Source organism: Cervus canadensis, chromosome 24, assembly GCF_019320065.1.
Source record: "Cervus canadensis isolate Bull #8, Minnesota chromosome 24, ASM1932006v1, whole genome shotgun sequence".
In the NCBI taxonomy this organism is placed as follows: Eukaryota; Metazoa; Chordata; class Mammalia; order Artiodactyla; family Cervidae; genus Cervus; species Cervus canadensis.
The window spans coordinates 34841677-34859579 of NC_057409.1; the positions used below are offsets into that span (position 1 = coordinate 34841677).

A 17903-nucleotide genomic window follows, 5' to 3' on the forward strand; every position below is an offset into this window, starting at 1 on the left:
TCATTTGAAAAGACCCTGACGCTGGGAAAGATTGAGGGCAGGAGGAGAAGAGGACGACAGAGGATGAGATGGCTGGATGGCATCACCGACTCAATGGACATGGGTCTGGGTAGACTCCGGGAGTTGGTGATGGATATGGAAGCCTGGCGTGCTGCAGTTCACGGGGTGCAAAGAGTCGGACATGACTGAGCGACTGAACTGAACCATGCGTACAATAGATAGCTAGTGGGAAACTGCTGTATACATAGGGAAGCTCAGCTCAGTGCTCTGTGAGGACCTAGAGGGCTTGGATGGGGCTTGGCTCAAGAAGGAGGAAGTGTGTGTATACTTTTAGCTGATTGTTGTACATTGTTGTACAACAGAAACTAACAGACATTGTAAATCATCATCCTCCAATGAAAAAAGAAAAATTTAGAAGTCACTAAAAATGTTTATCCCTGCCCAGAACATTCTCCAGGGTTATGAGTGTGGGTCAAATAGCCCGACTTTCTCTCTCCCGGCACCTGTGTTGTGGAAAGAACCCTTTGTGACCCTGCTTGGGTCAAATATGCCTATCTCTGGACAGTTCAACTATTTTCTCTCTCCCACAAACTGTTCAAATATGTTTTTAGTCAGTCCCTTCAAAGCATTTGAAGTGATATTTTATAGAAAGTGTTAGTTGCTCAGTCATGCCCAGCTCTTTGGACCCCATGGACTGTATGTGGCCCACCAGGTTCCTCTGTCCATGGAATGCTCCAGGCAGGAATACTGAAAGGGTACCCATTCCTTTCTCCATGGGATCTTTCTGACTCGGGGGTCAAACCCATGTCTCCTACTTTGCAAGCAGATTCTTTACCATCTGTGCCACCAGGGAGGCCTCATAATTTCTCTGCTTAAATCCTTTCATTAATTTCCTACAGATCTTTGACCAAAGCAGAAAAGCCTTTAAATGGCCAATAGTTCCTGCATACTCTGGCCATTTTCAGCTCAGTGGCTCATCAGATATTCCTTTCCCACTCAAATTGCAAGTCCAGTCAATTTTGTGAAAGCGCTAATCTTATTCCCTGCTCAGACTCTTAATGGCTAGATTTGTAAAACCCAATTTTCCCCAGCCCTCTTTGCCTTAATAATTTTTATTTGTCCTTCTCATCTCAGATTGTTGTCCCTCTTTCTGTGGGCTGATCTTATGACACCTACCCATTAGGTTAGGAAAATCATTATATTCTCTGTCTCTCTCTCTCTGTATATATATAGATAGATAGAGATTGTTTATATATATGTATAAACAATTATTTATCTAGTGCTGTCTTCATAACTAGGCTGTAAGCACTACATAACACAATATGTATGCTATTTCATATGTCCTTCTTATCCCCATTTCTTAGCAGTGTCCAGCATAAACTAAGAAATTTCTCAACAAATACTTCCAGAAGTAAACACATGGGTATACTTGTATGTTTTCACATTTCTCTTAAGTACATTTACTGAGGGCATAGATAAATTAAAAAACTCTGCATTATATGCTAGTAATATGATGTCTAATCTACCCAGAAAGGTAGATATTATTATTTGCTTACAGATAAGTAATATGTAAATAATTGCCCAAGGCTGCATGGCTAGTCATAGGGTAAGGGTTTGATCTATGTTGATCCAATCAGAAAAAAACTGAATTATGACAACTAAATCATCTTTTTCAGCTTTCATAAAGAAAGATTAATTGTGTCTGCCCAAAGACATTCCAAGTCAAACCCATGCATCTACATATGGTAGGTAGTGCAAACAGCATATGTAGGTGGTCTTGTACAATGAAAAAGAAGATATTATTTCTGCCTTTGTGCTTACAGACAGGTACTTCATTTCAGTGTTTTGAGCTAATCCATTTATTTTCACACATGCAACACATAGCAAGATCCATTATTTAAGCTTGCCTCTATTTTAATGAAAGCAAGTTCAATATTCTCTGTAAAGGTCAAAATAATAAGCACATTATTATCTCTCCAAAATTTTAACAGACATATACAAATCAGATGATATAAAGAAACAAAAAGTTTTGCAGCTTCCAAAAAAACAGAAGTTAAAGGTTGCCTAATGGCTACATTGCTAAGGTTTCTTTAGAGTTCTGGATGGTGTTTCAAGCTGAAAGCCACCGAATAGGCCTTTTACTCCTTGTGGGACTATCACCCTGGAGGATCAGAGGGCTGTTGAATTCTTGGTACTGATTGAAACCTTCTTTTCTCTTAAGAATTTCAAAGTAGTTTCCTTCGTCTTTTGTTCTATGCTTTGTGGAGATGTTTCCCAAGGTTTCAGTCAGCAGAGTGACATTTGGAAAGAGTGAGAAGAAAGTAATTATTATGATTTCCTGCTTATTATTGCTTTCCTCCAATAGATACTGTTTCCCTGATTCAAGTTGCTCTGAAATTGAGCATCTGAATACAGACTAAGAAAAGTAGTAGGTAAAGAAAGTAGTAGTATTGAGTGATGCTAATACTCTCTTCTTTAACTAATATCAAAGGAGAGAACAGAAAATCAAAGAAGGGACAAGAATGAGAGTAATTTTTTCAAACCCCCAAAAATTAATGTGAATAGGTGAAATAAATAGATCAAGGAATTGACGGACTATCATGAAATGGGCAGTACAAATGTGTACTGATGGTTTTATCAACATCCCAAAAGAAGAAACTGAAAGCATATTTAAGGCCTTGGAAGTTGATACACGAAGAATGTGAGGCATTGATTATATTTTCTACAAGGATAGGAAAGGGAGAGGTTCATGATACTCTGCAGTATGATTTTAAATATAATATGCTTATCTTTACAAGTTGCTTTTATAATATAGCTTTTTTTTCCTTCTTTAAGGTTTCATCTGATAATTATATTTATCCCATAAGCAAGTACATACAAAAATTGTATATAAATGTATATATGTGTCAGAATATGAAACACTCTATCAGTAACCTTAAACTCTCTCAATTCTTATAAAATGGGCATTAGATCTTAATATTTTAGTATCTCTGATCTTTTACTCCTTTCAAATCTTCATTTGTTGTATAAAATTTAATTTTACACGTTTATATTCAGTCCGCTTGATTGAACTCTCTTTCTTATTCCTTACACCTTTATAAATTAATGGGAAGTTACTTGTACATCTAGGAATCAGTGATATGAGACTTATATTAAGATTTCCTTTCTACAGACATTTATATTATACAGTGAAAGAGCCCTCTTTCTCTGCATTATGAATGAATCAGAAGGAGAGAACTCTTGCTATTTGTTCAAAATCAATATGACAGCTGAACTATCAGCCTTTCCTGAGTAAAACATCAAATCATTCAATTTTTGAATAGTTTCCCCAAAATATGAGAAGAATAGTTACAACATATGCTATCTTAATTTCAGACATGGAATCATGGTTAAACAAAATCCACAAACTTTATAAGTTAGCTAAAATAGTTAATATTATGAGAATAACATTCCTTTAAGTTTTAAGAAAACACTCTGTATAGTCACTGTTTCTTCAGATTATCTTTTAAAATTATTTTAATGTCTACTGTAAATACAAACTATATCACTAAAATAGCAAATTAAAAATGTATGTAGCTCAAAAGCAAAAAAGATAAAATGAAAGAATAAACAATTTGATTTTCCAAAATATGTCATGAAAAATGGAAAAAAATAGGAAGAGGACAGTTTGGGTAAATAGTAAAATTGATGATTTTTAACTACAATGATCACATTAAAGGTAATTGGTTACATACTCTAAGAGCTGACTCATTGGAAAAGACTCTGATGTTGGGGAAGATTGAGGGCAAGAGGAGGAGGGGACAACAGAGGTTGAAATTGTTGGATAGCATCACTGACTCAATGGACATGAGTTTGAGCAGACTCCAGGAGATAATGAAGAACAGGGAAACCTGATATGCTGCAGTTCATGGAGTTTCAAAGGGTTGGACACAACTTAGCAACTGAACAACAACAACAACCCTAATTAAAGGCAGAAATTGTCAGATTAGATTAAAAATGTAATTCCCAACTATATGCTGCCTATAGTACACAGACTTCATTCATAAAGACACATATAGATTAAAGGTGAGAAAATACACCCTGAGAGATAGATCAATAGAAATAGATCAATAGACATAGATCAATAGATCAATAGAAAAGTCAAGAAATATGAATAGACCTACAAGTATGAGGACAACTGATTTTAAACAAATATGCAAAGATAATTTACTGGAAAAGGGATTGTATTTTCAACAAATGTTACTGGAAAAATTGAATATCTACATGCCAAATAAAGAAAAAGATAGTATTTGTGTCAACTTGACTGAGTCACCGTTTCCCCAGGTATTTAGTTAAGCATTATTTGTGGATGTGTTTGGAAAGGTGTTTCTGGATGAGATTAATATTTGAATTAGTGGACTGAGTGAAATGAAGTGGATAGGTATATTCTAATTCACTGAAGGCTAAAAAGGACATACTTAGTCTCTCTGCCTGACTCCTGAACCGGTGCATCAGTCTTCTTCTGCCCTTAGACTGGGACTTAAAATATCTGTGCTTCTGGTTCTCAAGCTCAGACTAAAACTGTATTGTAGGCTTTTCAGGGTCTTCAGAGCCTCTTGGTGAGAGTGAAAGAGGAGAGTGAAAAAGCTGGCTTAAAACTCAACATTCAAAAAACTAAGACCATGGCATGTGGTCCCATCACCTCATGGCAAAAAGATGGGGAAACAGTGGAAACAGTGACAGACTTTATTTTCTTGGGCTCCAAAATCACTGCAGATGGTGACTGCAGTGAAATTAAAAGACACTTGCTCCTTGAAAGAAAAGCTATAACCAACTTAGCATATTAAAAAGCAGAGACATTATTTTGCCGACAAAGGTCCATCTAGTCAAAGGTGTAGTTTTTCCAGTGGTCATGTATGGATGTGAGAGTTTGACCATAAGGGAGGTTGAGTGCCTAAGAATTTATGCTTTTGAACTGTGGTGTTGGAGAAGACTCTTGAGAGTCCCTTGGACTGCAGAAAGATCCAACCAGTCAACCCTAAAGGAAATTGATCCTGAATATTCATTAGAAGGACTGATGCTGAAGCTGAAACTCCAATACTTTGGCCACCTGATGCAAAGAACTGATTCATTGGGAAAGACCCTGATGCTGGGAAAGATTGAAGGCAGGAGGAGAAGGGGATCACAGAAGATGAGATGGTTCAATGGCATCACTGACTCGATGGACATGAGTTTAAGCAGGCTCTGGGAGTTGGTGATGGACAGGAAAGCCTGGCGTGCTGCAACCCATGGGATCTCAAAGAGTCGGACACAACTGAGCGACTGAACTGAACTGACTGGGTCTTCAACTTGTAAACATCAGACAGTGAGACTTCACAGCCTCTATAACTGTGTGAAACAATTTCTTATATCAAAGTATATAAAATATGTAGATACGGATATGAATATACCTATTCTGTTTTTCTTCAGAATCCTGACTAATGCAGTATAATATGCAAACCAAGTATAAATGGGCTATATGGGCAAAAACTCATCAAACTTCTAAAAGGAAACATTGGACAAAATTTTTGTTGCTTTGGTTTAGACAAAAAAATTTTTAGATATAATACCCAAAGTATAATTTATAAAAGATAAAATTGATAAGTTGCACTTCACCAATATTTTTAAATGTGTACTTTTTAAAAGAGTGGTAAATAAATAAAAAGTTAAGACTAAGACAGGGAGAAAATATTTGCAGAATCTGTAAAGAACTCTGGATGCTCAATAGCAAGAAAACAATCAATCCAATATAAAATGAGCATAAAATTCAGTGCCACTTCATCAAACAAGATAGCAAATAAGCACATTAAAAGATGTTCAATATCTTTAATCATCTAGAAAATGTGAATCTAATCCATAATGAGATTCCACTACATAATATTAGGAAGGCTAAAATTAAACAGGCTAGCTATACCAAGTATTGGTAAAGATGTGAGGAAACTTCAGTTCACAAGTTGAATTTATTGCTATGGGGAATGTAAAATGGTACAATATTTTGAAAAACAATCTGATAGTTTCTTTAAAAAATTAACCCTCTGCCTACCATATTATCCACCTATTTCATTCCAAAAATGAATAAATAAATAAAATGAAAGTGTATGTGCAAACAAATGTGCACATGGATGTTCATAGTAGCTAAATTTTTAATAGTCCCAAATGGGAAACAATCTAAATGCCTAACATTATGTGAATGGTTTAAAAATGTGCTATCTGCATGCAATGGGATATACTGAGTAATAAAAATGAATAAATATTGATATGCATAGAAATATGGATAAATCTCAAAGTAATATTCTGAGTTAAAGAAATTCCCTAAAAAATATAACATACTGCATATTTCTATTTACATAAAATTCTAGTTAATACAAGCTAAGGCAAAATTATTTCTCTTTTTTTCCCTTTTAATATTTGTTGTTTTATGATAAATATCACTTGTTCTATTTCTGCATGAATTTCTCATATGAAATTGAAGCCAAAATGTTTGGTGTATTTGTGGAGCAAAGGGTTGGCTTTAGAAAGACATGTTCTGTTCCTTGCCTTAACCGGAATGTTAATTTCTGTCACTGTCCCTCCCTAGAATTTTGATAGAGGTAAGAGACATTTGTTCACCATTATGAAAAATGCAGTGGAGCTATATACATTCAGTGACTGGGGCTCTGCACCAGGGAAATATGGAGGGTAGAGTGAGCCATAGTGACTGGATAGGCAGACAGACATCTGCCACAGATTCCTTTCACAGCGACTCCTTTAGAAATAGCTTTACTTAAGAAGATTCATCGGAGAAGGCAATGGCACCCCACTCCAGTACTCTTGCCTGGAAAATCCCATGGACAGAGGAGCCTGGTGGGCTGCAGTCCATGGAGTTGCAAAGAGTTGGACACGACTGAGCGACTTCACTTTCACTTTTCACTTTCATGCATTGGAGAAGGAAATGGCAACCCACTCCAGTGTTCTTGCCCGGAGAATGCCAGGGATGGGGGAGCCTGGTGGGCTGCCATCTATGGGGTCGCACAGAGTCGGACACAACTGAAGTGACTTAGCAGCAGCAAGAAGATTCATATTAACGTGGTTAGTTTGGACACAGCCTTCTGTTTTATTTCCCCTTGATTTTGGTGTGTTTTTCAGCTGCTGAAGGAATGGTGTGCAACCATCTCTGTTCAAATGATGGGTGTTGGGGACCTGGGCCAGACCAGTGCTTGTCATGCCGTCGCTTCAGCAGGGGAAGAACCTGTATAGAGTCTTGTAACCTCTATGATGGGTAAGGCATCTTATGTCATCTTTGTCTCATGAGCTTTGAGGTACTGATTGGTTCAGATATTGAAATGATCATAATATGGTAAAACTTCAGAATGTATGTGCTGGCCAAGATTTTTAAGGAGAGTTTTAGTGGCATAAAGAAAAAAACATAAAAAAAGAATTGATTTAAGAAGGAATAATTTTATTTAGTGAGCAGATAGGTCAAAATGCATATTGACATATTGACTATTGTGCATATATTTTTAAAAGTGTATAAATATGGGTAATTCTTTATAGAAATTTATACCTCTCCAAATTGAAAAATGTTTCTATTTCCTTTATGAAGGGCATTGTGATAAGTAATATTTCCTCTCATAGGTGTCAACAATTTTTTTCTCTTGTTTTCCTATTAATTTTCATCTGGAATGACGGCATAACTTTTGATTTTTTTCCATTAAGGTTTTGAGGCTATTTGATTGTATATTCGGAACAACATACATTTCTATGTTTCAGACAAGAACCTAGCCCTATAGAGAAATTACCTTTGTATTTTCTAGTTGAAAAGGTTTTCTGAAAGTGCTTTGTCACTTTCTAAAGGTAACCTAAGCTGTATTTTAAATCAAGTATTTTAAATTCCATCTACAATACTGCAATAATCAAATTGACGACAATAAAACCTAGTATATACCTCATTGTGTGGCATTTCATATACTCATAAAATCACTTTAACCTAACATACCATTTCATGCATCACAGTTGTCCTTCATTAGTACTAAAATAAAAATTTTAGCACTGTCCCTGAGTCAAATTTCCCTATATTGCTCACTGAACGGGTTTTCAAGGGTTTGTAAAACTGTAGTTTTGAAGTTCTTTCTTCTGTCTTATAAATTGTCCCTATTTTAACAACAGTTTTCAAAATCCAAGATAACATTGCATTTTTGCATTTTACATTAGAGGGATAAAAACCTAAGGATCTCATTAATAGTGATATGTCTTTTCTTTGAAAGATGACCAAGACCAATTCCCTCCATGAATTTAGGAAAACATACTAAAATTAGAAGTTTAAATGTAAAACCACTTTTAAAATTATTTAATAGTTTGAGATGGTTATGATGGTTGTACAATTCTGTGGATATATTAAAATAGCATTGAATTGTGCACTTTCAATAGAAGAACTGCATGATATGTGAATTATATCTTAATAAAGACAGTATCCAAATAAAGGATTCAATATTTTTATCAGGAAAATTCAACTTGAAACTTTGTAGAGCACAATCAACTCATAAAGTTGATAATGAATAGCAAATCATTTGTTACTTGCCTCATTGAATTGAATTGTATTCATGCTTGTTCATATTATTATGAAAGAAAGATATTTTCTGTACATAAAATACTTCAGATAAAATATGCTTCTCTGTGTGTATAGCAATTGATGCCATTAAAATGGAACTAATAGACTTTAATTCTGTTAAGAGACTGTTACAGTAAAAGTTTATTGAATATGTATGTGCAGTTCTAAGGAGGGAATAGACTCTAGAAATCATTTTATCAAATAGTGAGAAGTAGTAGAATTAAATGTTGACCAATGTCAAAACATATTTGAAGTACCAAACCTACACTGGAACTCAGGATATCTGATTTTCATCCTGTTTCTTTCCAGAAATCATTGTATTTTCCTTAAATATTTCAGTTTTGAACTTGTCAAAAATGTGAACTTGATAGATAGGTGGATGAATAGATTATCTATCCTACTCTCTGTCTCATTTTTATAAGACAATGAAAGCTAAGCAAAGGAAAAATACTGGTTCCTTAAATAAACAATCGACAGTACTGATTATCTGACTGTCTTGAAAGCGTGTTTGTGTGTTAGTCACTCGGCTGTGTTCACCTCTTTGCCGTTCCATGTATTGTACCCTGCCAGGCTCCTCTGTCCATGGGATTCTCCAGGCAAGAATACTGGAGTGGATTGCCATTTCCTTCTCCAGGGGATCTTCCCGACACAGGGATCAAAACGAGGTCTACTGCATTGGCAGGCAGATTCTTTACCATCTGAACCACAAGGGAAACCACATTTTCCAAATCATTAAATAAAATGTATTAAAGAAATATAATAAAGTTCTTAATGTTTTTTGCCACAGTGATAGAGCCCTAGGAAATAATACGCAAGGGTTAGTTTAAAATATAATAAATGAAACTATGTTATAAATATCTGATGTAATTCTTGCCTCCCCAGTGAGTGATTTTGCCATCTCCAAAATCTGTGATTCTGGTAAATTTCTTCCAACTTTGCCTGGCAGACATGACAGCCTTTGATGAAAAATGAGCTTAAATCCTAACTTAATCACTTCCTATTTGAAATGTCCATCCTTGGATAAATAACTAATTGTCCTAAACTCTTTTTTTTTCAATATGGAAAATGGGACTACTATTGATATCATAAAATAGTTGTGATTATCAAAAGAGAAAAAAGCAAAATAAAGTCATGTTAGAATTCCTACCCCTGAAATAGTTATCTTCATTTCCATTTAGTGTCTATAAATCTGAACTGATTAAATGGTTAGGTAGAATAGTCACTACCTATTTTATACACTGCTGAAAATAAATACAAATATGAAATACAAAATCAGGGAACCTATTTATATATACAAATAGCTTGACTACCATAAAAGAAGAAATTCTAAAAAGAGGATGTTTTTTAAGGGGAAACACTAAGTCAGGTAATCCTGGCTGTTAGCACTCAAATCCATATCATCCAGTTCCAGTTCAGTTGCTCAGTCGTGTCTGACTCTTTGTGACCCCATGAACCGCAGCACGCCAGGCCTCCCTGTCCATCACCAACTCCCAGAGTCCACCCAAACCCATGTCTATTGAGTTGGTGATGCCATCCAACCATCTCATCCTTTGTCATCCCCTACTCCTCCTGCCCTCAATCTTTCCCAGCATCAGGGTCTTTTCAAATGAGTTAGCTCTTCGCATCAGGTGGCCAAAGTATTGGAGTTTCAGTTTCACCATCAGTCCTTCCAATGAATATTCAGGACTGATTTCCTTTAGGATGGACTCCATATCATACAAGTCATTATACTGACAATTCGTAACTTCAATATGGACTTCCCTGGTGACTCAGTGATAAAGCATCCGCCTGCCAGTGCGGGAGATTTGGGTTCAACCCCTGGGAGGGGAAGATCCTCTGGAGAAGGAAATAGCAATCCATTCCAGTATTGTTGCCTGGGAAATCCATGGACAGAGGAGCCTGGTGGGCTATGGAGTCGCACAGAGTCAGACACGACTTAGTGACTAAATGACAGCAACAACAAACTACAATACACAAGTATTCAAAATGAGCAAGAAAACGAATTGCCATGCAATCTTAAATGTGTTTTCTTAACTGGCAACTTGGCTAAATGCTTCTGAAACGTGAAGAACAGCAGAGAAACAACAGAGAGGGTATCAGTCTTAGCTCTTCGTAGTCATCTTTTATGTTTCTCATTGAAGCACTTTTTCCTTTTAAAGAGTAAGAAGGATATTTAGGAAGTAAAGTCTAGAGACGTTAGGAGATTTAAGACAGAAATATTAACCTTGGTGCTGAGAACACCAACCAGTTCCAAAGCTTTTGCTCTTGATCACAGGATTGGTTAAAGTAGCACACACACAAAACTGCGAGAAATGTATAGCAGCAAAAACGCGAAGCTCAGTAACCAAAGCGCATGCTTCATGGAATGTGACTTGTTAGATTGGACTCAGGTGAAAGGGGATCTCTGGCGAAGTTATAGCAGGATATCTAAGAGATAGCCAAGAGATTGCAAGGAGAATCTGTTTTGAAAACCAGAAAGAAAGAGAGCCAGAAGTTCTACAGGTAGAAGTCTAGTCTATAAAAGAAAAAGCCTCTAGGTTGTCTCCAGGACTCTTTATGACATACTCATTTTATTCCTCACCTCTGTATGTGGAGAAGGGAGCTCCGAGAAAAGACAAGGATGGCCTGTGTCTTAGAAACATAAAAATGGTTATCTTTACTTAGTATCCTAATTCTTTCATCACCCAAAAAGCTGTTTTCAGAAATGGTGCTTTGCTGATGATTGCAGAGTTTGCTGTAACAGTCATGTAATCTCATTTACACATGATGCTTTTGATTCTCTTTACAATTGAGTTCCATCCCCCACCTCCACCAGCAGCACATCATTTTTACCTTTATATTCTAAAGTTTTCCTCTGTTGAATATTTTATATTTTGTTGATAAAACATGCAAAATGTAAAAATTTTAAGTATTTGACATTTTAAACTCTAGAAACTTTGTAAAAAGTTAATCCATAACAAACCAGCACTTCAATTTGAGTGCAAAATCCGTGTAAGTAAATATGTACATCCACACATAACTCATCATAGATTTATGCTATTTATTTTGAAAACCAAACCATTATTTTACCTTGATGTAGATATAATCTTAATATAACCAACAGAAAATACAGCCCACCCTTTGGATTTCAATTATCTGTTAAGACCTTATTATAACCAAATGAGATATTTTGCTATGAAAAAAAGAAATAATTCATAGCTGACATTCTAAATTGTTTATACCCAATACCTGATCCTCTCATACATTAGTGGAAACAGTGTGGTTGTATACATATTATACATGTGTTGTGTGCTGGGCTAAGTTGCTTAAGTCATGTCCAACTTGTATGACCCAATGGACTGTAGCCCACCAGGCTCCTCTGTTCATAGCATTCTCCAGACAAGAATACTAGAGTGAGTTGCCATTTCCTTCTTCAGGAATCTTCCTGGCCAAGGGATTGAACCTGTATCTCTTATCTCCTGCATTGGCAGCCGGGTTCTTTACCATAAGCGCCACGTGGGAAGTCATACATAATGGATACGCAATTACTGAAATGAAAATCCTAGAGTAGATATTGATTAGAAAACTTATATATTGATAACATTTAATATTCAAATAGCCACAAAATGTAAGGTTTGGGGAAGGGATGACCGTCATCAGAGATTTTAATTTAAAAGTTTTAGGATATTACCATCAAACTATTTTTTATTAATTTTATATCATATAGAATTACTTCAAAAAAGAGTTTAAACTGAAAAGAATGTTGTGATATTAGATCAATAATCTAAGAAAATAAAATCTACCAGGAAAAGATATTTTCTCTAATTCTCCAAGGCAGATATTTTGAAAGAAGAAAAGAAATCAAAGCGTTTTTTGAAGTTTCACTAAAAATAAATTGAAGAGTCTTGGGATTTGAAGGACAAGGATAGGGAACATTCATGTAACTTAGCAACAAGAAAAATACAATAGTTCTTTCAAAGTTTAAAAAATAAGGCTTCAGCCAAGAGTAAAATTTTATAGAGAGACAAACAGGCACAACCTTACTTAAAATAGCAGAAATGGTTCTGCTGTGTCATCAAAAGAGTAATACTTTTTTTTTTCTTTTCCTTTTTTCTTTCTTTCTTCTTCTTTTTTTTTTTTTTTTTTTGAGACTGCTGGAATATCTCTCACAAGAGAGAGGTTTCCTGAATGAGTCTGTCGTTGAACCCAATGGAGGGCAAGTGGAGCCATCTGGCTGCAGTTTATCTTTTCTCCTAATGGAGAACTTACTCGTTAATGCACAGGGAAATGATTCTGATGCTCCTGGCACATAGAGAAACAAACTCTAGAATTTACTCTGCCAATAGGACTTTTAGCAGATGTTACCTCATTTGTTAAGTTGACAGCCTGTTTGCTTACACTGCCTCATGCTGCTGGTGTTTTCACAGTGAATTTCGGGAGTTTGAGAATGGCTCCATCTGTGTCGAGTGTGACCCCCAGTGTGAGAAGATGGAAGATGGCATCCTCACGTGCCATGGACCGGTAAGCCTGAAGACATCTGTGGTTGTGTTGGCTTATTTGGTTTCATGTATGAATATGTGTGAGTCGTTGCTGTGTCGTTTATCCACCCATTAAATAGGTATTTATAGCATGCTATGGGGAATCACATTCAATAATTTCCCAAGAGGTTTGCAGCTTAAAAGACTTAAAACTTCAGTTTCTTAAATATTTATTTCCAAGATAATTATTTAAAAAGAAAATATGGTGTTTTCCTTAAAGATTGCATCATATTGAAAAGAGAGATACACAAATACCTAAGTGAAAGCAAAATAATTGATACAACATGAATATGTATAATCTGTTATAGGAACACATATGAGGGAGCAACTAAACCTTTGAGTTGAAAACTGGGGCACCAAAGAAAGCCAAAGAAAAGGGGTGTTTGAGCTATGCTTTTAAGAAGAATCTAGAATGAGGAATCATGTAAAGATTTGTAAATATGAAAGTTCATGTTTCGTTTGAGGTAAACAGTAATACATTCATATCTGTGTTTAATCATTTAACTGCGATAGCATTATGAGGAAAAATTGAAAAAAGGGGGTAGGCAAGTTTTCATAAATTAAAATCTAAAATTATGTAATAAAATACTGTGGCAGAGAGAAAAATTGAACCATGTTGATCAAAGGAGGAGCTATAGGATTAGGAAAGTGCTCATGAACATGCTGACATTTATATAGTTTGAAGTTAGTCTTATGGAGAAAAGTGATAATTATTTTTTAGACCTTCCTTTGGCTCCCATCATTCTTAAAATGAGACTTTTTCTTAATAATGAGGTCAGAATGAGTTTGTCATTCCAAAGTGTCGTATTCATCCTTCTTTAGACAAATTTTCAGTTTGTCTGTTGAATCATCTATCAGTAGAAAATTTGAACACCAACATTTGAGTGTTGCCAAGAGGTCCACACTGCTCCATAGAATTCATTTGAAATTTAAATAGCATTAATTTTTTCTACCAGAGTGCTTATTCAGCACTTAATTAGCGTAGAAAAAAATTGTCATTGAGCCCTCCAAACTTCCATTAGGCCCCAGTGAGCCGTTGTGGAACTTCACCTAAAGAAGGATGTGTGGGATACTTGGACAGTTCAAAGGACTACCATGAGGATGATTAAGTTTGGAAAAACAAACCTCTGAGAAAAAGAAGTGATGTGATTTGGCCTGAAGAACCAAAGTCTAAAAGACAATTTAGTATGTAATGATCTCCAAGTAAGTATGCTCAGGGCATATGTGGCTATTTCCTTTTTCTGCTAAGGGTAGTAATGGAAAATACAATTAATCTTCAGCATGAGAAATGTGGATTCTGTAAAGAATGTTGGGAAACAGGAAAGTAAAATTCCATACTGGGTTGTTAAAGTAAGTTGACCTGTCTCTGTAAAATTTGTCTAAAACCTATCATATCTAGGAACCATATGTCTGAGAATGAAAAAAAGTATCTTTCAGAGAAAAAGAGTTTGAAAGCATACAGTTACAATAACCAAGAATTTGGCCGTCTTCTCTGAACAAGGCAAACTGCAAAATCAGCCCTGTGCTTTTCCACTCCTTATCCTGCCTCCTATGGTATATAAGTATGCTAGGAAATAACTAGCTTATTGATGGCTTTGTTTTTAAGTCTATTCCTCAAAGGAATTGAGATACTTTATAAAAATACACATTAAAAAGCCCTGAAAATATTCTTGCAATTTTCAAAATTATTTGATAATCAAGAAAGAATGAAAAGTCAGATTTTTAATGAACATATTTTGATTCTATAAGGATGGCATTGGTGGATCAAATGCTTAAAATGACTATTCATTGCTAAAATTGTGAATGAATACTTCTAGAGATTAGAGAAGGCAAAAAGTCAAAAGTACGAAAAGCTCATTAAAGTTGAATCACTCAACTATAGAAGATCAGAGCATGAGATCAAGAAAATCAGCTTGATCACTTGGTCAGTAAGCCTTGAAATGCTAAACAAGAGCATAGTGTCTTTTAGGTTACTCTATCTGAAAAACTGCCAGAATTGAGCTCAAGCAACATTATATAAGGTGTATGCCTGTTTCTGGGTCTACATGTTGTTTATCAAAATTAGAGACAGTGGTGGTTTTATGTGTCATGTAACTGGTATATATTACTTAGGATATCCAAGAGGTTCAGGAAACTTCTTCATGAGACTGACATTATGATGACATAGAAGAAGTCATAAAGCTAATTGGAATTCCCACACCTGGCCTTGTGATTTACTCTGTTAAAATCTCATTTTCTTGATCTGTCAATGTTTCCCTAATGTTAATAATTGATAAATATTTATATTTGTCAAACACTATTATACCTCAAACATACTATCATGTGCTCCATTTAAAATATAAAGAAATTGAACCCATTGTAATGACTAGAAAGTTATTCCAAAAATCAGCAAGTTAGTAAGATGTGGGACTGGAATTCAACTATAGAAATTTTGACACCAAATTCTACACTCTTTTCATCTCATTTTTTTTTTTCTCTAGACAACAATGTCTATAATGTAATAAGGATAAAATGCTTTCTGGGAATATGCATCACAAATGGATGTAACATGGATGGTATTATCTGATTTAAATGTGACAGAGATTCAGGGTAATCTTGAGAGGGATAGATCTGAAATAAAGCAAGCCTCTGGTTTTATATCCTTATCTGTCTGCCCTTGGTTTTATTTATTTTATTCTTTATTCTATTTCTTCCTCTTTTTTTAAACAATTTTGTCTTTTCTGACATACTTTCACTATTCCTATATAGTCCTATCAAGAAAGATAAGACAGGGAATACAAGAAGAAAAGTAAGGGACATCAGATAAAGTCAAAGGAGACCAAAATACAAGCCAGAGAGGCAGCAAGAGAAGAGAAAGCATAGGATTGGGACCTGGCAAAAGTTAAGTAGCTATTAAAGTCAGGTTAATAAAGCTTGTGTTGCCATAATAAATGACCACCATATTGCAGTAGACTACAGAAAAATATTTAAATGTATTTCATGTAAAGTGCACTGAAAGTCTGGGAAGCTTTCTCAGCCCCCTCCCCTCGTCCCCAATCTGTGATGGCCAGGCATCCCAAGAAGTTTTGAATTTATGGCACCTCTGGTGGCTCAGATGGTAAGGAATCTGTCTGCAATGCAGGAGACGAGTTCAATCCCTCAGGAACATTCCCTGGAGAAGAAAAGGGCTACTCACTACAGTATGACACCACCCTTATGGCAGAAAGCAAAGAAGACCTGGAGAGCCTCTTGATGAAAGAGGAGAGTGAAAAAGTTGGCTTAAAATTCAGCATGCAGAAAACTAAAATCGTAGCATCCAGTCCCATCATTTTATGGCAAATAGATGGGAAAACAATGGAAACAGTGACAGACTTTATTTTTGGGGAGCTCCAAAATCACTGCAGATGGTGACTGCAGCCAGGACATTAAAAGACGCATGCTCCTTGGAAGAAAAGCTATGACCAACCTAGACAGCATGTTAAAAAACAGAGACATTACTTTACCAACAAAGGTCCATCTAGTCAAAGCTATGGTTTTCCAGTAGTCAAGTAGGGATGTGAGAATTGGAGAAAGCTGAACACCGAAGAACTGATGCTTTTGTATTGTGGTGTTGGAGAAGACTCTTAGAGTCCCTTGGACTGCAAGGAGATCCAACCAGTCCATCCTGAATATTCACTGGAAGGACTGATGCTGAAACTGAAATTCCAACACTTTGGCCACCTGATGCAAAGAGCTGACTCATTTGAAAAGACCCTGATGCTGGGAGAGATTGAGGGCGGGAGGAAAAGAGAGAATGAGGTGGTTGAATGGTGTCACCGAAACCACCATGGATGGACATGAGTTTGAGTAGGCTTCGGGAGTTGGTAATGGATAGGGAGGCCTGTTGTGCTGCAATCCAAACATGACTGAACAACTGAACTGAACTGGCTCACTCCAGTATTCTTCCCTGGAGAATTCCATGGGTAGAGGAGCTTGGTGGGCTACAGTCCTGTGGTCTCAGAGTCAGACACAACTGAATGACTAACACTTTCACTCTTCACACCTACATAAGATCCCCACATCATGGCAGCAGGGAAAGTGAGGCCGGAGAGTTTAGCATCAGCAGTTTCTTAAATTGCTTCTGCTTAATTTCATTATCCTAGTAGGACGCACCTCCCATCTAGTGGGAGGGAATGTCTATATTCTCTGAAGCTGAGAGTGGAAGAGAATTAGATACTGGGAAATCATGGCTTTGTCTTTTACAGTAACTACCAAAGAAAAATGTCAATTGTCACCGAGAAAAAAATGAAATGTTTCTGCCAGGATTTAGCCTATCCTTTAGTTTTCTGTCTAGATTGTTGGGTTCAAGGATAGCTTAAAATCAGAGCTAAGGAAGAATATTGCCTTCACCTTTGGTTGCTATTATTGCATTTATTAGTTCATTCACTGAACCTAGAATCTTAAAAGTTTAGGAAAAATAATGATAGACGAGTACACATTAGACACACATGTATTTCTTTAAATCTCTTTATTATGGAAATGAGATGAAGAATCAGTACATTTCATTCCTCTTGAGATTTGTCAGACTATCTTGTTGTTGTGTCAGCTCTGGACATTTGATTTCATGTCATGGTAATATAGTCAAATAGTTAAGAGATGCTCTAAAAATAAGGAAGTTAAGAAATATATCCTGTTAAAGTATGCCTAAAGATTAAATGTGAATTTAATTTTAATTTTAGAATTTTTTTACATCTGTTGATTTTACCTAGACATTATTTTATATTAGAAGAATTTTATAGAAAAATAATTCCTAATTCTCTGAC

At 35.8% G+C, this 17903-nt stretch overlaps 1 protein-coding gene across 4 annotated transcripts in view; it reads left to right on the forward strand.

The window, feature by feature from the left end:
* Positions 1-17903, forward strand: part of ERBB4 (erb-b2 receptor tyrosine kinase 4) — a 1232786-nt gene that overhangs the window by 936766 nt on the left and 278117 nt on the right. For all 4 annotated transcript variants that reach the window (XM_043445436.1, XM_043445438.1, XM_043445435.1 and 1 more), the window contains exons 13-14: positions 7144-7276; positions 13012-13105. In XM_043445436.1, coding sequence (XP_043301371.1) covers positions 7144-7276; positions 13012-13105 — 227 coding nt within the window. The remainder of the gene's footprint in view (positions 1-7143; positions 7277-13011; positions 13106-17903) is intronic.